The sequence below is a fragment of the Paroedura picta genome, chromosome 15, assembly GCF_049243985.1.
Source record: "Paroedura picta isolate Pp20150507F chromosome 15, Ppicta_v3.0, whole genome shotgun sequence".
NCBI lineage: Eukaryota > Metazoa > Chordata > Lepidosauria > Squamata > Gekkonidae > Paroedura > Paroedura picta.
The window spans coordinates 26694153-26717483 of NC_135383.1; the positions used below are offsets into that span (position 1 = coordinate 26694153).

The 23331-nt window shown below is 46.3% G+C and overlaps 1 protein-coding gene across 4 annotated transcripts in view; it reads left to right on the plus strand.

Moving 5' to 3' along the window:
• TADA2A (transcriptional adaptor 2A) overlaps positions 1 to 22765 on the plus strand; it is a 44711-nt gene extending 21946 nt beyond the window's left edge. For all 4 annotated transcript variants that reach the window (XM_077311773.1, XM_077311775.1, XM_077311772.1 and 1 more), the window contains exons 8-16: positions 3236 to 3308; positions 6418 to 6481; positions 11730 to 11773; positions 13391 to 13501; positions 16404 to 16475; positions 18186 to 18318; positions 18757 to 18800; positions 21765 to 21838; positions 22347 to 22765. In XM_077311773.1, the coding sequence (XP_077167888.1) occupies positions 3236 to 3308; positions 6418 to 6481; positions 11730 to 11773; positions 13391 to 13501; positions 16404 to 16475; positions 18186 to 18318; positions 18757 to 18800; positions 21765 to 21838; positions 22347 to 22532 (801 nt within the window). In that variant the 3' untranslated portion in view covers positions 22533 to 22765. The remainder of the gene's footprint in view (positions 1 to 3235; positions 3309 to 6417; positions 6482 to 11729; positions 11774 to 13390; positions 13502 to 16403; positions 16476 to 18185; positions 18319 to 18756; positions 18801 to 21764; positions 21839 to 22346) is intronic.
• Positions 22766 to 23331: the final 566 nt, after the last annotated feature.

Consider the following 23331-nt stretch of genomic DNA (forward strand, 5'->3'; position numbering starts at 1 on the left):
TGGGTACTCATTTTACTGACCTCAGAAGGATGGAAGGCTGAGTCAACCTTGAGCCGGCTGCTGGGATCGAACTCCCAGCCTCATGGACAGACAGCTTCAGACAGCATGTCGCTGCCTTACCACTCTGCACCACAAGAGGCTCTAGATCTGCTTAAAATCATAGAATCATAGAGTTGGAAGGGGCCATACAGGCCATCTAGTCCAACCCCCTGCTTAACGCAGGATCAGCCCAAAGCATCCTAAAGCATCCAAGAAAAGTGTGTATCCAACCTTTGCTTGAAAACTGTCAGTGAGGGGGAGCTCACCACCTCCTTAGGCAGCCTATTGCACTGCTGAACTACTCTGACTGTGAACATTTTTTTCCTGCTATCTAGCCTATATCGTTATACTTGTAGTTTAAACCCATTACTGTGTGTCCTTTCCTCTGCAGCCAATGGGAACAGCATCCTGCCCTCATCCAAATGACAATCTTTCAAATACTTAAAGAGGGCTATCATGTCCCCTCTCAACCTCCTTTTCTCCAAGCTGAACATTCCCAAGTCCCTCAGCCTATCTTCATAGGGCTTGGTCCCTTGGCCCCAGACCATCCTCGTCACTCTCTTCTGTACCCTTTCAATTTTATCTGCGTCCTTCTTGAAGTGAGGCCTCCAGAACTGCACACAGTACTCCAGGTGTGGTCTGACCAGTGCCGTATACAATGGGACTATGACATCTTGTGATTTTGATGTAATGCCCCTGTTGATACAGCCCAAAATGGCATTCGCCATTTTACCACTGCATCACACTGCCTGCTCATGTTTAGTTTACAATCCACAAATACCCCAAGGTCTTGTTCACACACAGTGTTACCTAGAAGCGTATCCCCCATCCAGTAGGCATACTTTTCATTTTTCTGACCCAGATGCAGAACATTACACTTATCTTTATTAAATTGCATCTTGTTCTCATTTGCCCATTTTTCTATTGTGTTCAGATCTCATTGAACTCTGTCTCTATCTTCCGGAGTATTTGCCAGTCCTCCCAATTTGGTGTCATCTGCAAACTTGATTAGTAGTCCTTCCTCCCCCTCATCTAGATCATTAATAAATATGTTAAATAGTACCGGGCCGAGCACCGAGCCCTGAGGTACCCCGCTACTCACCTCCCTCCAGTCTGATGAAACACCATTGACAACAACTCTTTGAGTGCGGTTCTCTAACCAATTCCCTATCCACCTAACTATCTGAAAATCCAGATTGCAGTCCTTCAATTTATCCATGAGAACATCATGGGGAACCTTGTCAAAAGCTTTACTAAAATCCAAGTAAATGACATCAACCGAATTTCCACGATCCAGCAAACCTGTTACTTGGTCAGAAAAGGAAACCAGGTTGGTCTGACAGGACCTGCTGGAGACAAATCCATGCTGACTTCCTTGGATCACCAAATTGTCCTCCAGATGTTTACAGATTGCTCCCTTTAATATCCGCTCCATTATCTTCCCTACAACAGAAGTCAGACTCACTGGTTTGTAGTTTTCCGGGTCATCCTTCCTTCCTTTTTTGAAGATCAGAATAATGTTTGCTCTCTTCCAGTCCTCCGGGTCATCTCCAATCCTTAAAGAGGCTTATATCTTCTACATTTTCTGGAAAGGATTTTTTTTTAATTACAATTTTGTCCAATCACATTTACTCCTACCTTTATTTAATAAGGTCAGTGGTTGTTAAGTACTTTGTGCTCTTCATAATCTCTTTTTCTTCTTGTGTTAAAAATCTCATTAGTTTTGGGTTTCTTTCTGTTTATATTATAGACTGGTAGGGATCTAAATTCTTCAGTATGTTCAAATACATATCGCAGCCAGAACCAATGTCATCTGTGTAACTTTTTTTGAACTCTACATCATCATTATTCCCTTAATTCTGATGTTTTGTCTAATCTTTATGGTTAAAATCTCTATTGCTAGTGCAAATAATGAGGGGGAATAGAAGACATCCCTGACATGCTCCTTTTCTAACTAAAGTTGCTTTTCTTAGTTTCCCATTAATCAGAATGTTTCGTTGTTGGGATGAGTAGGTTCCATGCATCCAGTTCCAGAATGCAGAACCCATATTTTGTAAACTGTTCAATAAGAAAATATGAAACATTCAATAAATGTATTATGCTTATTTATTAATTATTTTATTTATTACCTTCCACTCCCAGGCTAGCCAACTCATAGAGGGTTACAATAAAATTGTTAAACACTTTCTCTGCCTCTAAAAATATAAATTCTTCATTCTTTCTCTTTTTTGTCACAAATCTGATTGCATCTATCACAAATCATATATTACCTTTCATCTACCTCGATACAAAACCTGGTTGTTTGAAGTGTATTAAATTTGGCATGTCTTTTGCCATTATTGTGGCAAAAATTTCGTAGTCAACACTCAGCAGAGAAATAGATTAATAGGACTGTGAGAACAATGCATCACAGCCCTCTTTATGTATTAGCATTACATATGCCACATTGCCTCTTGCCACCTTGGGAGTATCATTGTTTTGTCCTTTATCTTGTTCGTGACGTTTTGTAACAGTATAATTGATAACTTCTTCAAATGGTTGATAATGTATTGCTGTCAACCTGTCTGGTCCTGGTGCTTTATTCTTCATGTTCTTTATTGCTTGAGAGATTTCTTAAATCGGTATTTAATTTAATATTTTTTCTATGTTCTGATGGAAACTTTGCAATTGGGATCTCTTTTGAATATTAGTTTATTGTTTCTTCTCAAACAAGCTTCTTTTTCTATAATCTTGAGAGAACACTAATAAATTGCTCATTTATTTCTTTTTCTGCATAAATAATTTGATTTCCTTTCTGTATACCTGTTAATCTTTTTTCTCTTTCTTCTCTGAGACAATACCAGATATCTCTCAGGGTTATTTGCATATTCAAAATATCTTTGTTTTAGAAATGTTAATTTTTTTTCCTGTACCTCTTCTATTCCTAACATATCTAATTGGTATTTTAATTGTTTAACCTCTGCTAGTGTATTATGATGGCTTTTATGTACTTGTTCCAATCTCTGGATTTTTTCTCTTATTATTTTAGTATGTTCTAATCTTTCTCACTTAACATCTGCAGTTATTGATGCTTTAGACCAGTTACTAGTTGAAGATTTTGGAGGAGAGGGGTTGTCATCTCCCTCATTTTTAAATTGCACGAGGGCTCTTTGAATTAACAAGGGACCAATTTTAAAAAATTATTTTTTCCTCCCAGGAGTTTGACAACTATGCTGAATGGGATTTAAGGGACATAGACTTTGTGGAGGATGACTCAGACCTTTTACATGGTGAGTTCTGTGCTAAGAGAGAGAGAGAAAGGTTAGAAAAATATTTCCCATGGCTGAAAATATTTACTTAAAAGTACTTGTGTTAATGTTACTGTGCTCAGTATTGCCCTTTCCCTCCCACACAGACAAAATCTGGGGTTATTTTTGAACTCTTGGGTTGGTGAAACCACTGATAGTCATCTTGTTCTATTCATTAGCCAGTCTCTAATAATGTTTATTTATTAATTACATTTCTATACCGCCATTCCTTCATGGGTTCAGGGTGGTTTATAACATGCATTTTAAAACGTAATCACAAGCCTAAAACAGTTACCATTATTAAAATCATGAAAATTATTACAATTATAAAATCCTGTAGGCCTGTAGGAACAACTCTGTCGTTGTAGTGTGTCATCTGGGGCTTGCTGACCTAGCCAGTGGCACTCTGTCTTAGCTGGATTTCATCTGCATTTTGGTGGCAACTAAGCACAAAACTCCAAATTAACTGACTGAGGGGGCAGATGTAGATGTTAAATAACATCAAGGAGATAATTGCTCCCTGTGGGATACCACAGATTAGGGCACACCACTGGAAAGTGTTCTCTCCTCCTGCTACCCAACCTTGGAGAAAGGGCTGTAGCCACTTCAAGGCAGAGCCCCATATCCCTGTGTAGGCTAGTCACTGGCTGAGTAGCATTGTGGACTACTGCATTAAATGCTGCTGTAAGATCTAAAAGAAGCATAAGCACTGACCTACCTAGATCCAATTTCCTGCAGAGGTCATTTGTCATGGCGACCAGAGCTGCCCCTGCTCAGTGAACAGGCCTGAAGCTGAATTGAAAAGGGTTAAGGGCCACTGTTTTCCCCCAAGCTCTGTAGTTGTTCCACAACTGCCTGCTCAGCTACCTTTTCCAGGTAAGGCAATGCAAAACTGAGTGATAGTTGGCTGGGCTGCTCTTATCCAGTGTTGGTCTTTCAAAAGAGGCCTCACCACTGCCTCCTTTAGCTTTTCCAAGAATGTCCCTGTTGTCAGGGATACATTGATAATGTCCTGGTGTGGGGCCTGCACCCTCTCATCTCTGCTTCGTCAGTCAGTCACCTTTTATTGACATAAAATATGTATAAGACATATAAAAATAGGGTTTAAAATGTCAACAAAATGATAAAATAGGCCATGGGGTTACATAACCAAACAGATCTTTAAATGATTAAATAAACTATAAAAGATAAAATACAAGGTAGGCAGCATATTATAAAAGCATCTTAGTTAAAACTGGCAACTAAAATGGTTACCTCTGGGTCTTTGTCAGAGGGCAGAAATTGCAAGGTCATAGATTTACTTACAGAAGGCTTGTTTCCCAGCCAAGCAACAAAGCTGTCATCCCGACACTGCTCATATAAGGGGCAATCTAACAAAATGTGTGAGACAGAGTCAGGGCAGCCAGAACCACACGGACAGAGTCTCGCATGGTATGGGATATGGTGTGCTTCACCAGCCAAGAGGGGCATGGTTCCATGGGGCAAGTGGTGGGCTGTACAGCCGTCAGAGCTCTGTCCACATTGGCTAAGAAAAGCAGACTGAAGCAGTCCAATGTAGCACCTTGAGATGGCCAAGGGGCCTCCAGTTTCCTAATTGCATCAATCTCCGTTGGAAAGTCCAGGCGGAGCAACAAGATTTTCTCAGCAAAAAAGCTCACAAATGCTTCACAGCTAGTAGCTTTCTGTTTGCTCGCAAGGGACGTCAATTATTGAATTGTTTTGAAGAGTTTTGCTGGATGAAAGCTACCAGAGGCAGTAGAGTCTGCAAAGTACTCATTCTTTGTAGCCTTCGCTGCCGTCTCATAAGTATATTATAAGACTAGTAATAAAGCCCACTGTATGACGAATACAGCAGGCGCTAGAAACTTACAGTCTTGCGTGTCCTCAGGGCGGCGGCGGCTCTCTCGGGCGGCGGCTCTCTGAAGCTTCGCGCCTCTCGCCGCATCAGGCCGCCGGGCAGGGAGCCCCCGGCAGCCGCACTCCTGCCGATTGGTCCCTGCGATTATCTGTCCGGAGGAAGGGTCCAATCCGGACCCTTCCTCATCACGGACACATCCCGCCCCAGAACCCCTTACCGCTTTATTTAGTCCGTGGAGCCCGCGGCGCCGCGGGTGGTGTTTAGATGTTCTTGCAGCGTTGTCCAGAGTTTTCCACTTGGCTTCCTCTCAGGTCCTGTCTCAGCTCCTGTTTCCGTTTGCACAGCTCCTGGGCATACCAAGGGGCTGGCTTGAGTTGTGAGTGGGCAGAATGTCAGGAACAATCTTGTCAGTGGCTCCAGAGAGCCAGTTGTGACAGTCCTCTACCAGCTCATTAGCCAAGTCACCAGGGGGCATCAGATCCGAGTCACCACGGGGCATCAGAGCGTTCTGAAATCAAATTGGATCCATTAGTCTCCTTGGGTGAGCATAAATTTGCTCTCCACCTGAACCTACCTATAGCATGGATGTCACCTGTACCAAACCCAACTGTATCCCCATCCCAAAGATTAAATCCAGGTTGTAGCCTGCTTGATGGGTGGGACCAGTTGCAAATGGAGGAAGTCCTGGTGTTGCCACGGCTAATACCAGGTCTGAGCCTTGGGAGGAGCAGGATTTCTCCATGTGAACATTGAAGTCTGGGGTGGGCTGTTCTCATGCGGGGCACGCTTAGATCCCCTTCACGTGTACACCCTAAAGTATGAAACATGTTTCAGCCCAGTTTTGCTCCCATGCCTCTAGCATTATACATAATAATAATAGTGTGGCCAGATGGGAGAGGCTGCATGACTATAACCATTTATACATACAGCCCAGCATAGGATTGTGCAGTTACAAAGCTGGTCCTTCATTGTCTGCATTGGTAATGCATGTGCAGGGTCCCTGTTCTGCTTCTGTTGCAGCAGCGTGGAACTGTTTTCTCTCTAGTGTATTCAAACAAAATTCAGCTTCCTTCTTTCCTGCTGAGGGGCCTGAGCTTTTTCATGCTGTGATAAAAGCAGGCAGTGTTGTTGTATGGTGAGAACTGGAGCGAACACTTGGAGCGAATACTTGGTATGACAGAGTTATTCTTTTGTCCTCCCTCTCCCTCCCTCCCCCTCCCTCCACTTCCACAGCTTTGAAGATTGCGGTAGTAGATATCTATCACTCTAGGTTAAAGGAAAGGCAACGAAGGAAAAAGTGAGTCTATGTTTACCTTTTCAGTCCTTCAAAACAGGGCATGCGTTATCAACGTCAAAGTCAGTTTATTTGCATGTAGCCATAAGCTATTACAAAATGAATTAAAATTACTAAAACATTTCATAGTATAATAATCAATACAAATTAGAATATACCTACTAATTCAATTAAAATATATATTCAGATTGTATAGGGCATGCTTTAACATAAAAGCGTAACCATATTTTTGTATAGTAGCAAGGCTTAAGGGTTACAGGGTCAACTGGATTTGTTCACTTCTATCTCCTTTATAGAGCCTCTTGTGGTGCAGAGTGGTAAGGCAACAGACACGCAGTCTGAAGCTCTGCCCATGAGGCTGGGAGTTCAGTCCCAGCAGCCGGCTCAAGGTGGACTCAGCCTTCCATCCTTCCGAGGTCGATAAAATGAGTACCCAGCTTGCTGGGGGGTAAACGGTAATGACTGGGGAAGGCACTGGGAAACCACGCCGTATTGAGTCTGCCATGAACCCGCTGGAGGGTGTCACCCCAAGGGTCAGACATGACCCAGTGCTTGCACAGTGGATATCTTTACCTTTACCTTTTTATCTCCTTTATATCTTAGGTAGTTGTTGGGTTTAATTTTAAGCAAAAAGGATACACAAAATACTTTCCCAGCCTGACTCTCCACAAGGTCTGTCCTTGAATTTATTTGCCCCTCAGTCTGGCTCAGATAGTAGAAGTGAGCTGCATTAGTAGAAGAGAACCAAAAGGGTTGGGCTGTGGGAAAATGAGATGGGGGAGCTAGGGTGGCTTAGCTCTTCCAGTTTTATCCCTTTTCATATTCAAATTGGACCCCTTGATTTACATGTGCGTGCTGGGGGTGGGGGAGGCAGGTAAACAAATGTGGCCATGGCCATCCCCATCCCATCGACCTTGGCCCCAACTGCTGAGTCATCAAATCGGCAACACCATGAAGATCAAAGCCCCAGGTGTCCGTATGCACCCGGGTAGTTTCTTCTGGACACAGGCAAAGGGGCTCATGTTGAATGAAAGGTTGTTAATTGGAAGAGAGCAGGGAGCGGTTCCTGTTGGCAGCAGAGGAGAGGTATGTCTTTAAACTGCATGTATTGGCTAGATATCAGGAAACAATTTTTCACAGAGTAGTTCAGCCGTGGAATGGGCTGTCACTGGCAGTCTTCAAGCAGCGGCTGGATAGAGACTCATCCTGGATGCTTGAGGTTGCTCCTGCATTGAGCAGGGGGTGGGGCTAGATGGCCTTTGTGACCCCTTCCCACTCTAGGATTCTGTGAGTCTAGTTCAGCAGTGGAATGGGCTGCCCAAGGAGGTGGGGAGCTCCCCCTCACTGGCCATCTTCAAGCAGTGGCTGGACAGAGACTTATCCTGGATGCTTGAGGCTGACCCTGCACTGAGCAAGGGGTGGGGCTAGATGGCCTGCATGGCCCCTTCGAACTCTAGGATTATTTGAAAGCCTAGCATCTGAAACCTCTGGCTGCAATTCTAACCACACTCATCAGGGAATAATCCCCACTGAGTTTAACTGTGCTGGCTTCTGAGTAGATGCTTTTAGGATCATACTCTGTCTCCTCCCTCAATAAGGAACTTAACACTTCTCTTAAGAGACATCAGTGGTTGCACTTCACATTGGCATTCATGAGCTCAGTTAATCTGAGGGTCAAACAGATTCCTTGCCTTCTGGTTAAAACTGTACACATTAATTCTGCCTTTTTGAGTCACTGATGACTGGAGGGTTTTTCAAATCACTCCCAGAACTATTGCTACCAGTTTATTTAGAAGATGGGAATGTAGGGGATTTGGGGGCTCACTGGGGTGGTGGAATACAGGTTGTGACTTTCTGGTCCCCTAGCATGGCATTGCTAAGCTTCAGAGTGAGATATGAAATTTCCTTTTCAGTGTTGACCCTCAAGAGCTGCTATGCAGTTGTTCTGGCTGCTGAGATTTGAGGCTATGGGACCAGAAAGCTAGTCTTACCCTCAGGGAATCACCATGCTGCATGGGAAAAACATGAGTTGGGGAAACGGGACTCCACTTGCTTATTGTACGTCCCCCCAATTTAGAATACCATAAATTATCACAGCCACTTTGTAGTTTAAAGAGCCCATATGTCGACTGTGCAGTCAATTAGGATCAGTAGAAGCCTTTTGCTTTGATATCTGTTCCCCAGCTAGGACCATTTTACCTTCAAAGCAATTAGAGCTTTAAAGGGAGGGGCGATTTCTAATGCAGAAGAAGAAGATTTGGCGATTTATAATGAAGAGGGGCGATTTATAAGGAAGAAGATTTGGTTAAAATCGCCTTCCCTTTCCTCTCCCTGTGAGGTGGGTGAGGCTGAGAGAGCCCTGATATTATGGCTCGGTCAGAACAGCTCTGTTAGGGCTGTGACGAGCCCAAAGTCACCCAGCTGGCTGCATGAGGGGGAGTGGGGAATCAAGCCCGGCTCACCAGATTAGAAGTCTGCATTCCTAATCACTACACCAAGCTGGTAATAATAATTTTAAAAAGCTGATAGCATCCTGGACCCAAGAATGTGGTCATGTCTGGGGATGCATGTCTCATGGCAGACATCTCTCAGACCTAATGTCACCTCCCTTACCCATTTGACTTACCACACACTGGACTAAAGAGTCTGTGCCTGTTGGAGTATTTACTGAGCTGCTGGTTAGGGAGATTTTTTGTAAATTTACAAACATTTTTCTAGATACCTCAATATGCAGAAACCCCCTACTTTGTCTCACTGCCCTATAGAGATGGTCATATCATCAAACTTGCTGTGACAAAAAGTGACATATTACAGGGACCCCTGTGGTTCCTTGGAAACCTACCAGGGTTCTTTGGTGAGACCAATTAAGGGCAGGCTGTCTTCCCTTAATTGCCCGCCCTTGTTTATCCTCCCTTTTACATATAACTACAGGGAACATTGCTTGTATTCTAGGCTCCACTAGGAGCAATGAAATGCCCAAGTAGGCAGGCCAGCCGGCATTCAGTATCCTCTACAATCCAGGGTCCCCAGAATCCATGGCAGCAGGCAGGAGTGCTACGGCAAGTAAGTCAAAGTTTAAAAATCACTGGCAGATATAAGAACCAGCGAATCCTAGCTTTTGTGTGTGTGTGTGTGTGTGTGGGGGGGGTTCCAAGCCTGTTTTCAGGGTCCCCTCCTTGAACTGTGCGTCAAAGATGTGAAAACTTATCAGCTTATCAACCAATCAGTATTTAATGGTATAAACTGTAAAAAGAGTGATAGTGATCAGAATAAAATAGCCTGTTAAATAAGGAACTAAAATTAGATAAAATGGATAATTGGTCTGGTTATCCAGTTTGGAGATGGCAAAAGGCTTTGCATCGGAATCCAGCTACAGCTGCTGAAATTGCTGGGTCTCTGTCCTCTAAGGGAGCTTATCTTGTAATATGTTCTGCCCTCTTTCACCACAATCAGGAACCATGGGAGCCTATTTGTGGCAGTCCACTCACGGCCCGCAGAACAACAGTGATGTTAGAGCTCTGAATCCTGCTCTCCCAATTATGCCCAGGCACAGATCAGTCATCTCATAATCTTTGCCACAGTGATCAGCTTTTGACTCACCCTGAAGATGAGCAGACTTATTAACATTCTGTTTCTTTTCTTCAACCAATTATATGCCACTTAAGAATGATTCAGTGACTCTTTAATTTGAATAGCTCAGTGTTTTTTAAATGTGTTGTTTAACTTGGGGTGTGCCAACAAGTTGCTTCTTCTTTTTTAACTTCAATTTTTTACCACTACAACAACCAACGGCTGCTGCAATTGTATATGCTGAATAGTATACACAAACATAGGTGGTGTAGTGGTTAGGAGAGCCAGCTTGTTGTAGTGGTTAGGAGCACCAACTTCTAATCTGGTGATCTGGGTTTGATTCCCTGTTCCCCCACATGGAGCCAGCTGGGTGACCTTGGGCTCACCACAGCACTGATAAAGCTATTCTGACCAAGCAGTAATATCCGGGCTCTCTCAGCCTCACCTATCTCACAGGGTGTCTGTGGTGGGGAGAAGAAAGGGAAGGTGACTGTAAGCTGCTTTGAGACTCCTTTGGGTAGAGAAAAGTGGCATATAAGAACCAACTCTTCTTTTTCAGTAATATCCAGGCTCTCTCAGCCTCACCCACCTCACAGGGTGTCTGTGGTGGGGAGAGGAAAGGGAAGGTAAACTGTAAGCTGCTTTGAGACTCCTTCGGGTAGAGAAAAGCGGCATATAAGAACCAACTCTTCTTCTTCTTCAGTAATATCAGGGCTCTCTCAGCCTCACCTCCCTCACAGGGTGTCTGTTGTGGGGAGAGGAAAGGGAAGGTGAATGGAAGCTGCTTTGAGACTCCTTCGGGTAGAGAAAAGCAGCATATAAGAACCAACTCTTCTTCTTCTTCAGTAATCTCAGGGCTCTCCCAGCCTCATCTCCCTCAGAGGGTGTCTGTTGTGGGGAGAAGAAAGGGAAGGTAAACTGTAAGCTGCTTTGAGACTCCTTTGGGTAGAGAAAAGTGGCATATAAGTACCAACTCTTCTGCTGCTGCTAGTTGACAGTAAGCAAGAAAGTTTGTAAACTGGGGTTTTTCACTCACCAGTCATCTGAAGAATCCTATATTATATCTTTTCTAACGTCATGTTCTAGGAGATCTCTAGAAAAGGGAGGGTACCACTATGCAGCAGCACTGAGTAAAATGCTGCAGTTCTATGGGGTTCTGTTTCTGCCAGGCTCACCTAGAACTGCCCAAAGTTTCTGGCAATTCCTAGAGCTACCATTTCTCATTTCTGGTTAGCTCTAGGAATCTCCAGGAATGGTATGGTAAGAACTTCTTGTAAGAAGATAAGGCCTTGTTTCCTTTTTTTACATTTTTCTCCTGGTATGCTCCCTGCTGGTTTAAAAGGCACTGTGAGGCAACCCTAGACTCACCCAGGGTCAATTATATCACAGGTGATCCAGGAAACAGCTAACTACAAACCTATCCTTGGTTATAACTTTCAAGCTTCATTTTCATGGGTTTTATGAAGCACTATGCCTTTAACAGTACCTTCTTTTATGAACTTTTAAGTCACTTAGAGGAAAATCTTCTAAGGCAATCTGTATGGAACAGATACTTAAGCAGTCTTTTCTGGAAAAAGATTTAAGGAAAATATTCTGCTACATTCCTAGATAGCTTTTCCACTTTGTATCATTGTTTACAGCTAGAAATGTTCCTAATTCAGGATGTACCTTTTAATTACAGAATTATAAGAGATCATGGACTCATCAATCTCAGAAAGTTTCAGAGTGAGTACCATAGTAGTCAGGCTTAATTGCTGTGTTGTCCAGCTCAAATTAAAAGGTGCTACTTGGTTCATACTTTGAATATCTTTGTTCCATTTGTTACTTGCAAAGTTATCTGTAGGGCTAACCAAAGAGACATTTAAATTAGATCTCTGCAAGGTACAGTGTTGTTCTGTTATGACTGATATAAGCCTGAATAGCCACCCATGTCCCTTTATACCTTGTAGGATTGCTATTTCATCAGACACCGGACACATTGCCTTCTTCCCTATCAGGCCTGGAATTCCTTATGGGGTAATACCTGAGTCCAGCAGAAGTCGGTGCATACAATGGCAGGGCAGTCTTAAGCACGGGGCATTCAGGCTGCTGCCTGGGCTGGGCTGGGCTGGGCTTGCCTGAGCCCCCTTCCCATGGCACCCACTCTCTGGATGGAAGTGGAGAATGCCATGGGAAGGGGGGCTCAGGCCTTGCCCTGCTCAGTCTGGCCCAGCCCAGGCAGCAGCCCTGAATGGTTGCCAGTCTGCTTCCAGATCAAGTTCAAGGTTCTGATTTTGACTTTTAAGGCTATACGTGGCTTGGGTCCTACCTACTTGCGGGATCGCTTATCTCCTTATGCCCCCTGCAAGGTTCTTCGCGCTGTGGGTATGAATTTGCTGGTGGTCCCAGGGCCTCGCAAAGCATGCCTGGGCTTGGCCAGGGCCAGGGCCTTTTTGGTCCTGGCCCCTACCTGGTGGAATGAGCTCCCTCAAGAGCTGTGGGCCCGTCAGAGCTCTCTGGGTTCTGCAGGGCCTGCAAGATGGAGCTCTTCTGCCAGGCGTTTGGTTGAGGCCGGGCGCAATGAGTACCGGGGACACCCCCCCCCCAGTTCTAGGTTTGGGTACTAGACCAACCTAGAACCTCTGTTTGATCCATCCTTGATTATTTTCCATCTCCAGCTGTTCCAGCCCATGGATGCAACTGCTTAGAGGTTGGGGGATGTTTATTGCAGCTTGTAGGATGATACCGCCATCTTGATGTTGTAGATTGAAATTTTGGGTTTTTAGGATGTTATTATTGTAATGGTGTTTTTATGCTGAAGTTTTATTGTGATTGTTTTATTCATGTTGTGAACCGCCATGAGCCAGTGTTGGAAGCGGCAGTATATAAATCAAATTATAAATAAATGCCCCATACTTAAGATTGCCTCAGGTAATACATAGAACCATGAAACTTCACCACAGTTTGTGTTAGATTGACATTGCAGAGATGGTAGTACTGCAAATGCCAGTGATGAGTTGAGGTGGAGAAGCAGCAGGTAGAGACAAACATGCAAACAGCTAATGGCATGGAGTAAATTCCCATGACAAGGGTTGTGATTAGCTGCCCCTTGTGCTAAGCCATATACAATCCCTTTTACCTGCCACTCCCACAGAGGTTATTTTTATGGTGACAAAAGCAGCTTGGGAGAACCTATGTGAGATGAATGGCCAACAGTTAGGAAGAAAATTTGAGCTAACTGCACAAACCTCTCACCTGGCATGAAACAGTATCTGAAGTCACTACATGACTGTCTTCATCTCTTTACTTTTCTGTCTCTTTAGTTAATAAAATGACTATTCTGTGTCTGCACCTCTCTTGTAGTTCTAGAAAGAAGATACCCAAAGGAGGTCCAAGATCTTTATGAAACCATGAGACGTTTCGCCAGAATACTAGGACCAACGGAGCATGACAAATTAATTGAAAGCAATGCATGTAAGCATCTCAATTTCATTTTTTATGTTCTTTTCTCTGTTACTGGCAGAAAACATGGCGGCCTGTATAAAGATTGGACATGACATCTGTTTGCATGTAAATTGGAACAGGGTCTACTAAATGCGACTTGCACAAAATATCTTGGCAGGCTCTTTAAATGCCTCTCCCAGACCCCTCTCAGGCTGCTGAGAGCCTGCTCTCTCTGCAGCCTGGGGAAGGGTAGGTGGGTGGGAAGAGCCTGACAGCTGATCCTCTGGACCAGTTGTTTGGTGGGCTCCCCGCCCACCCCTTCCCAAACTGAGGATAGTGGGTCCTGCACATCCTGGGAGTGGTCTGGTGGGAGGCATTATAGAGCTTCCAAGTTGTTTGGCAGGGTCTTCCAGAACCTGCTTTCTCTGCAGCCTGGGAAGGGTCTGGGAGTGGAGAGCCTGCCAAACAACTGATCCTGAGGATCAACTGTTTGGAAGATTCTTTAAATGCCTCCCCCCTCAGATCCCTCCCAGAGTCTTCTTTTTGCAACCTCAGTGAGGTCTGCTGGGAGACATTTAAAGACCCTATCAAACAGCTGATCCTGAGGATCAGTATTTTGGTAGGGTCTGGAGGCATTTAAAGGAACCCAGGCCTCTTTAAATGCCTCCAGAGCAGCCAGGCAGCTGAACTCAGGACAGCCTGTTTGACTATCTTTCCATTACATCATACACATTATTTTTCTCTTAGTTACTTGAAAGGATAGTCTGTTTACAAAGCTTTTAGCATTTCAGATATAACATATATTGTCTCACTTGTATGTTTTAGCTGGAAAAAAGAAAAACAAGCTAAAATAAACTGGTTAAGGACTTGATTGCTACTACCTTACATCTCTTCTTTAAATTCAGAGACAGTATTGGCAGAAATGGTCACATAGAAGTGAAACTGTTCTTGTGAAGCCGTGTTGGTCTGAAGTAGCACAACAGAATTAGAGTCCAGCAGTGCTTTTAAGACCAACAAAGATTTATTCAAGGAAGAGTCTGAGGAAGAGTGCTTGCACCCGAAAGCTCCTGCCTTGAATAAATCTTTGTTGGTCCTAAAGGTGCCCCTGGACTCTGATTTTGTTGTTCTAGTGTATGTTGAACACTTAAGAAAGGGGGAAATAATCATAGCCTTCTGTTTTGCCTGCTTCTCCCGGAAGAACAGTAGCAGTGCCTGCCCCTCCACTTAACACAGACAGACAGAAAGATGCACTCCTTGCCTCAGTCAGTTGCAGTTAGAGGCCTGAAGGGAATCCGGAGCAAGTTGGCCCTGAATGGGGATATTCCACCAGTAGGGAAAAGGCAGTCCCCTTTTATCAGCAGGTGCTGGGCAGATCCCCTGGACCACAGGGCATGCCAGTTAGCTGGTGAGCCATCCTTGAGCACAACTTTTATGTGGTACTAGCAGAATAGCCCATTTCAAAAAAAAATGCAGTGGGCTCCAGCTCCCCTCCCCTCCCCTCCACCGGGGCTGGCTCTCCAAGGCCTTGCCACACTGTGGTGAGGCTGCTTGGGGGGGGGGGGTGAGTGCCAACGGGACAGTCTCACCTCCCCCCTCTGACCTGGCTCTGCTGAGGCCTTGCAAGGCCATGGCAGGGCTTCTTGGGGCTGGGGTGTGTGTGCTGGCATGGTGTTCTCAACTCCCCCCCCCCGCTGTGCCAAAGCCAGGGCTCATCCCACCTCCCACCTCCCGCCCACCAGCTGGCCACCCTCCTGGTGGCAGGCAAGGTGCCAGCCAGACCATGCAGCTGCCCAAGCACACAGTTTGCAGGTGGGCACGGACCATGTACAGGTGGATGGGCAGGCGGCAGCAAGGCTCCTCCCTCCTCATGGAGTCCCTCTCCCTCCCAGGCCCTCCTCCCTGCTTGCCCTATGGTGTTGAGATAAAGGCTTGCTCCCCCCTCCCTCCTAGCTCCCACCCACTGGCCTTCCTACGTCATGGAGGGAGACGACGCCTCAGGTCCCAGCACTCCCCCCCCACACACACACACGCAGTGGCGAAGCCAGGGCTGGCCCTCCTCCCACAACCGTAATCCCAGGCACTCCTCCCTCCCAGGTTGTTCTCACTGGCTGGTTTACCTGTCGCTGTGAGCCCAGTAGAGGGGGCTGGCACTTTGGAGGGGAAGGCAGCCAGAGGCAAGACAGCCTACCTGATTGGCCGCTCATTGGACGTATGGACCATCAGGTAGGCGATGAGTCCCAACTCCTCCCACCACCCCAGCCCCACTTTATTTATGTTACAGATTATTAGGCATAGAGTTACTTTCACAAGTAATTTTCAGTATGAAAGACATTGCTTTCACAGACCATGTATGCCCAGACACACCTGTGTCTCACAGGCTTGCTAAATGACTTCTGTATGCATTTGAAAACTCTGCCACCAATACCTAAATGCACCACACAGTGGCCAATTTCATACCTCACCTAAGTACCTATGCTGTCCGGGAAGAAACACAGAAGAGATAAAAACCCATGTCTGGCCACTGACAAGAGAGCGAGGCACTTGATACACTTTTAAAAAGAAAATGGATATCCTGAAGACTCTCTGTCATTCAAAGAACTAATGCAGGGTTGTGGACCAAGGGCTGGCCTTGCATCAGGGCGGGATTTCACTATGTGGCTGCCTGCAAATCAGGCTCTCCACTGAGCCTGTCCCCCAAATTTGTTTAGGTGGGTTGCCATGTTGGTCTCAAGCAGTGGAACAAAGTTGAAGTCCAGGGGCACCTTGGAGCCCAATCAAGTTGTATTCTGAAGTGTGCATTGCCCCCAAAAGCTTATCCCTTGAATAAAACTTGGTTGGGTTTGCCTGGAGAAGGTATCACAGCAAAATCCAAAGTGTAACTTGTATTTTTTTTCCCTCTCCACTTCTCTCTTATTCTGAATGGGGAAATCAGTGGAATTTGAGCTGCGAAGGGAAATCAAACGGCTACAGGAGTACAGGACAGCTGGCATCACTAACTTTTGCAGTAAGTGTGCATATGATATATTACCCATGATCATGCTGACATATTTATGAGAAGGCACTTCCTTCAGAAACATGTTTGTTTGACAGCATTGTGTATTGGAAAAAACATCACCTGAGCTGGTTTGTACATCAGGGCAGCACCCCCATGGTAGTTGCTAAACTGTACAGCAATGACCAGGTCTGAAGGTATTGGGGAACTAACTGATTCATGAGCTCAGGAGCGCCTTCCATCTGCAGGAGACAATCATTTCATCTTTCATCATCATTAGGCCCACTGGGGCTTCCGTGGTTATGCTCACGAGAGCACCAAGGCCCTCAATTTCACTTCTCTTGGGTTTGCTTGTATGTTCAAGGGCTGTATCGGCAGCCCAGCTGTAACCCGCTGGAAAGTTGAGGCTTCTTAGCATGCCTCTCCCACTCCAGGAACCCGATAATGGAAACTATAGCGGAGATGTACTTTGCTCCAGGGCACCTGCATGGGGGGACAGGGAGAGTGCGCGAATTACCACATCGCACAGCAGGCAATCATGGCTCCCCGTTGAGCATGCGCTGTCCACGCTTGCAAACAGACATTTGTGTTGGCATTTTGTTTCTTAAAGCAAACAACTTGGATTAAGACCGGATCCACAAAGTAACGCAAGGCAAGCTTCTTGGCATAATTCCCACAAAAGCAGACTGCTTGGCAACCCTGGGCGGAGCATGCCCCTTGCACTGGCAGGAAGGGTTTCATGTGACGGAATGTCTAGACTAGCTGCTGAGGAAGGTTCCCACTTAGCCTTCTCCACAATCCGCTCCCTTTTGTGGACAGGAATCCCTTCCTCACCATTGGGACATATTTGTCATGTGATCTGCCACCTGCAGCATAATGTAGAACAATCCTCGAACACGGTGGCTACCTCATAAGCCTTTGTGCAAAATAGTCCCAGGAGGCTCAGACAGTGGATGTGTTCCATAAATTATTACCAATGTGACTGCAACGTATCTGGTGTTGTAATTACTGCTGTGTCGAAGAGCCTTTCACTACCCAAAGGAGTCCCAAAGCAGCTGACAAACACTGTTCCCTTCCTCTCCCCACAACAGACACCCTGTGAGGTAGGTGGGGCGGAGAGAGCTCCAAGAGAGCTTTCATCCCAAGTCTGTGAGAGCACCTCTAAGAGAATTGTGACTGGCCCAAGGTCATCCAGCTGGCTGCATGTGGAGGAGAAGTGGGGAATCAAACCCGGCTGTCTAGATTAGAGGCTGCCACTCTTAACCCCTACCCCAAGATGACTTTTATAGTGTATTTCAGAGTACAATTAGGGCTATGTAGCATATACTTGGCTAGGCAAGATTGCCACATGTCTTAACTATAGTCAAACTAATTTCTACATGACAACTGTTAATATGACAGAAAGCCCAGGAGGAATGTCAGAAACCTTTGCCTGTCTGCCTTCGCTTTCACCTGCAGCGTGATACATTAGACTTCACCTGAAAGCAAAGAGGATATTTGGATATTTACTGAAAGCAGTTCTGTGTCACTTCCCACTGGGCTTCCTTAAAATCTTAAATTTTACTAGCAGATGTCAAAATTAACGAAAGTGGCAGTTGAATGAAGTATCCAGGAGGCCTTAATGCTTTGCTTTCTTGATTAGGGACAGAATTGCGGGGGGGGGGGGTGCAGGAAAGATCATGTCTCAAGTCCGTCACTCAACATGTACTTTGTTGGCCGCAGGCGCAAGAACATACGACCGCCTGAAGAAGAGCCGGGAGGAGGAGGGCCTGAGGCGCACCATGCTTTCGGAGGTCCTTCAGTACATCCAGGACAGCAGTGCCTGCCAGCAGTGGCTCAGCCAGCAAGCTGAGATGTACGTCTGCAGTTCAGATGGGCCCCTGGGAAGCCAGGGAGGAATCCTGCTTGAAGCGGCAGAACAACCCGCCGTGTTTGTCTGGGGCTAGAATAGCGGCATATCGACATGCCTTGGGGTTTCTCTTCAGCACGGTCAGTTTTGCTGGGAAATGGGACCAACGTTCCGCTCAGCAGGTCTGTGACCGCGCAGTCCTGGCCATTGATGTCACTGGGCTTAGCTGGGTGCAGCTCTGCTGGGGATGGCCCTGTGAACGAAGAGCAGGAGCCGGTCGATGGGTATGCTGATTCCGCCACTCGGTCGAGGGAGGCATGCATTCGGGAGAAAAACCAGGGTCAGCACGGACTCCTGGGCTCCGCGATTCTCAGCCAAATGAGTTAGAAATTCCATTCTTGTGTTACATGAGACTAATTTATAATTTTAAAACGTTATTTGCAGTGACTCTGGTCTGAATCCCACCATGCCAGTTACGTCAAATTCAGGTAAGGTTTCGTTGAGGGGCCTTTGGCAGTTGTGAGAAGGACTAACTGTTGGAATTGAGAAAACAGCCTTTGGTCTCTTAATAGCCCATGCGGAATGTGGCATTGAACCCTGTTTTGACTTCTGCATCCCCGGATCAACAAACCAAGGGGCTGGAGAGCCAAGAATCCATCCCCCATCAGCCTTGCACTCAGGAATCCTTTCCCACTTACCCTGCATTACAAGCAGAGAATAGAACACTGCCACAGAGATGCAGAGGCAGCAGCAAAACATCCCTCACTCCAGATAGCCGAACAGTTTTCATCCCAAGTCAGTCTCTGTTGCTTCTGACAGGGAGCTAAACAAAAGCTGCTTCATAACTCAGGATGTACATTCAGCTAAGCTGAACTGAAAAAATACCGTACTGGTATCTTTCAGGTATTACTTAAGCCAATTATAGGTTCTTGGGTCAGCTTGACAACTAGTATAGCTAATCCTGAATAAAAGCTGAATTGTTGTGGCTTTTATTCAGGGACATTCAGCTGTGCCAGTGGGAGCTGAGAGGTCTCTGCTCCCCCCCCCCCCCATCTCATCCTCTCAGGTTGTCGTGCAGTGGCAAGAGACCTCCCTGCAGTGCATGGGGAGCGCAGAAGCCCTCCCAGCCGGGCCTTGGTGTGATGGCGGAGACGGGAGGAACAACAACTGGGGCTTTTCAAAGCCACGCTGCAGGAGAAGCAAAGCCAGCCCCAGGGGTGGCTGGCTTTATATTTCATCTATTCGCTACCCCACAAATTAGGGATTTCCAAAAAATCCCAGATACAAATACCATCCTGGTAATTGGACCCAGGATCTTTCAGTAGTACTGGGATTTTTTTTAGTCCAGGAGACCCCAGCTGGGGAAAAAGTGTTGCTTGCTGCCGTCTCCTCTGCTTCCTCTCTCTGCCCAGTGTTTGCTGCCAGGCATGTGGGAGGGAGGCCATCCAGCTCCCTGAAGTGCCAACGCCGCCCTGTATTCATCTGAGCACTCACACATCACCAGATGGGCCAGCACACCCCTGGGAGCCTGTGGGGCTGACTTTCTGGCCCCAACTGGGGGCCCAAATGCATCCTTGTTGGACATGGAGCAATTAATTATACACATTAGTACTTGAAGGGCTGCCATATAGAGGTTGGGGCAGAATTGTTTCCAGAGGATTGGACCAGAAACAATCAATTGAGATTAATTGAACAGAATTTTTGGCTAAACACCCAGAAGATGTTCCAGATCATTAAAGAGGTTCCTCAGTGGAACAGGCCTCCTCGGGAGGTGGTGGGTTCTCCTCCTTTGGAAGTTATTAAGCAGAGGCCTAGAGAGCCATCTGATGGAGAGGCTGATTCTATGAATTTAGGCAGATTGTGAGTGGGTGGTCAGGAAGGGATTGTGTCTGAGCTTGGCTCTTGTGGCCCTTTCTTGCACGCCCAGGGAAATGCTGATTGCCACTTTGGGGTCAGGAGGTGAATTTCCTCCAGGCCAGACTGGCCAGGGATTCTGGCTTTCTTGGGGCGGAGATAATATGGACATGTAATTGGGGTCACTGTGTGTGGACAGGTCGTTGTGAATTTCCTACATTCTGCGGGGTGTTAATGACCCTGACGGTCATTTCCAACTATGATTCTATGAACTAGGTAATGTTGCATGTGGCCCTTCAGGATGAAATGAAAAAGGCAGCTGCCACTCTTTTTTAAAAAACAGCATTTCTCTCTTGACAGTGTGCTGTTTCATAGGGCTATTACCTGTTGCTCAATTGCATATTTCCATTGATGACACCTCACAGCCTGCGCCTGAGTCATGTGGCAGCACTTCAGTTTTGTGACATGCAGCTGGTTTGTCAGCCTAGCCTTCCATGGGGATGTGATGCAAGCAAGGCATCTGAGATTTAGTGACCTTTCCGTGTGACGAAAACACCCCGATTGATCTGTCACAAGAACAAGTGTGGTTCAGTGTATCACCCAGCTGCCTGCTCTGGGTTCAGGTGCCTGGCTTTGCTAAGAAATCTGTACCATTGTGCTGAGCAGCACTGGCCTCTGTGTAAACACAGGTCTTTGGAGCTTTATCTTGGAGCCAGCTTGGTGTTGTGGTTAAGAGCGCTGACTTCTAATCCGCGAAGGTGGGTTCAATTCCCCACTCCTCCCCCACATGCAGCCAGCTAGGTGACCTTGGGCTAGCCACTGATAAAGCTGTTCTGACTGAGCAGGAATATCAGGGCTCTCTCAGCCTCGCCCACCTCACAGGGAGGCTGTTGTGGGGAGAGGAAAGGCAACTGGAAGCCACTTTGAGATGCCTTCTGGAAGAGAAAAGCAGCATATAAAAACCTACTCCTACTCCAGTTCTAGAGGCTGCATAGGTTAGCTATAAAATGTTAATCCACACAACGCAGATCCATAGTGATTCTCTTTCCACATCTCCATTCCTAGCCTTCTAATTCCTCTCTCCTTAAAAGCTGGCTGCTTAGCCACTCTACAGCAGGGCTGGCCAAACTGTGGTTCTCCAGATGTCCAGTGACCAGTTTGGAATTTGAGGAAAGTTTGGGTGACCCATTGTTGTGCTACATGGGACTTTATAAATGTTATAATGTCATTGCATCCCCCCCCCCCCCACACACACACAGCTCCTTTCTCAAGAACACTTACAAATGTTTGGCTTTTTCTGCAGAGTCAGTCAGTCCTGCTAGAGCTGTTCTCACTGAGCACTTCTGTCAGAGCTCTCTTAAGTCCACCTACCTCACAGGGTGTCTGTTGTGGGGAGAGGAAGGCAAGGTGATTGTTAGCTGCTTTGAGACTCCTTTGGGCAGTGAAAAGTGGGGTATAAAGCCCAACTCTTCTTCTTCATCACAGCTAATCTTAACCAAATTCAAATGCAAAAAAAAAAAGTTTTTTTGAATTTGCTAATCTTAGCCTCACTGTGACTGTTGTAGGGGTTGTGCTGACTTGCTGTTGCCTCCCCGCAGGTCGGAGGAATGCCCCTCCACTGAACCTGACCGGCCTCCCAGGCACAGAGAAGCTGAACGAGAAGGAGAAAGAGGTAAGCAAAGAACAAATCACAACAGTGAAACAGCTTTTGGCCCTTCAAGAATAGAATGGGACCGATTCCCAAATGATCCTAAACACAGCTGAATTTAGGCGACCCTGGGTGGGGCTTTCCAGGAATGGCCGGCCTTCGTGTCATGATCCTAGCATTCCTTGGGGGGCCTTAGAAGCTCCGTGTCAGTCTTCAGAGGGGGGACTGGGAGGAATTTCCCTGTCATGAAGCCTCCCAGTTCACAAGCACCCAGGGTCTGCTTAGCCTCCTGAGTAGCATTCCTGGCTGGCTGGAGAGCCAAGGGCCAGTTGGTGTGACTATTAGGGAGCTGAAATGACAGCCAGCCAAGTTGGCTTCTCTCTGGTTACATTTGCCGGCTTTGTTAAGAAACAAGCTCTCCCTCTCCTGGTAGAGGCAGCAGGGATTTGGAGGGCCGGATTGTGTTCCTCTGGCCTCTTGCGGGAGAGGACCGTATGGCAAGCTGTGAATGACCTGTGGCTTTTTCTCCCAGCTCTGCCAGGTGGTCCGATTAGTCCCTGGAGCCTACCTGGAGTATAAAGCGGCCTTAGTCAGCGAGTGCCACAAACAAGGCGGCCTGCGGCTGGCCCAGGCACGAGCCCTCATCAAGATTGACGTGAACAAAACCAGAAAGATCTACGACTTCCTGATCCGAGAAGGCTACATCACCAAAGCCTAACAGTGTCGCTTATCTCCTTGGGATCTTCTCTGTGTTATCAGAGATGCTGTGTTTTTTGGGTTTTTTTAATGCTTCTCTTGGAACAGCGAAGAGCTCTCTGTGAAAAACTGGCTTCTCAAGACTTTTTCTCTCTTCACTCTTCCCTATAAAAGTGTGTTATACATTTTGCCACTGCGAGTTGTCAGAAGGAGTTATGGGGATGCAGAAACTGTCATTAAATGTGGTGGGCATGAGTTTCTTGCAGTGCTTGTAACCATCCTGGAGGGAATGGTGGAGGGTTTTTGCTCAGCAGAAGTCCGGAAGGGCAGTCCTTGAGTGCATTCTGTACCTGCCCTTTGTGTGTGGGAAGCAGCAGGGCAGCTTTTCTCCTTCCAGCTCTCAGGCTGCTGAATTAAAAGCTGGTCTGATTCGAGAGGCTTACTGGGGGCTCGAGGAGGAGCTGAAAACAACACAATGTGCTCAAATTCTGTCCATTCTAAAATTACACTATTTAAAAGGGAGGAAGGAGAATACCTGTTTTGGAACGTAACGAGGACTGTTCATCATCTGGTTTCAAAGTATCTAAACCCTGCACTGAAAAATAGCTGACTTCCATGTGCCAAGATTTTGCACATCTAGAATATTAATGCAAATTTGCTTGTTATGGCTTCATTTGCAGGTAATATTTAGCATGTCAAATATTAAGTTCAGAATGTGGGATATTTAATGCAGGAAGAAAAAGAAGATCTGTAAGCCACAGAGGTCAGGAGATGGAAGGCAGCAACCAGTGAATAACCCAGTATGCCATGGAAGTTCCACC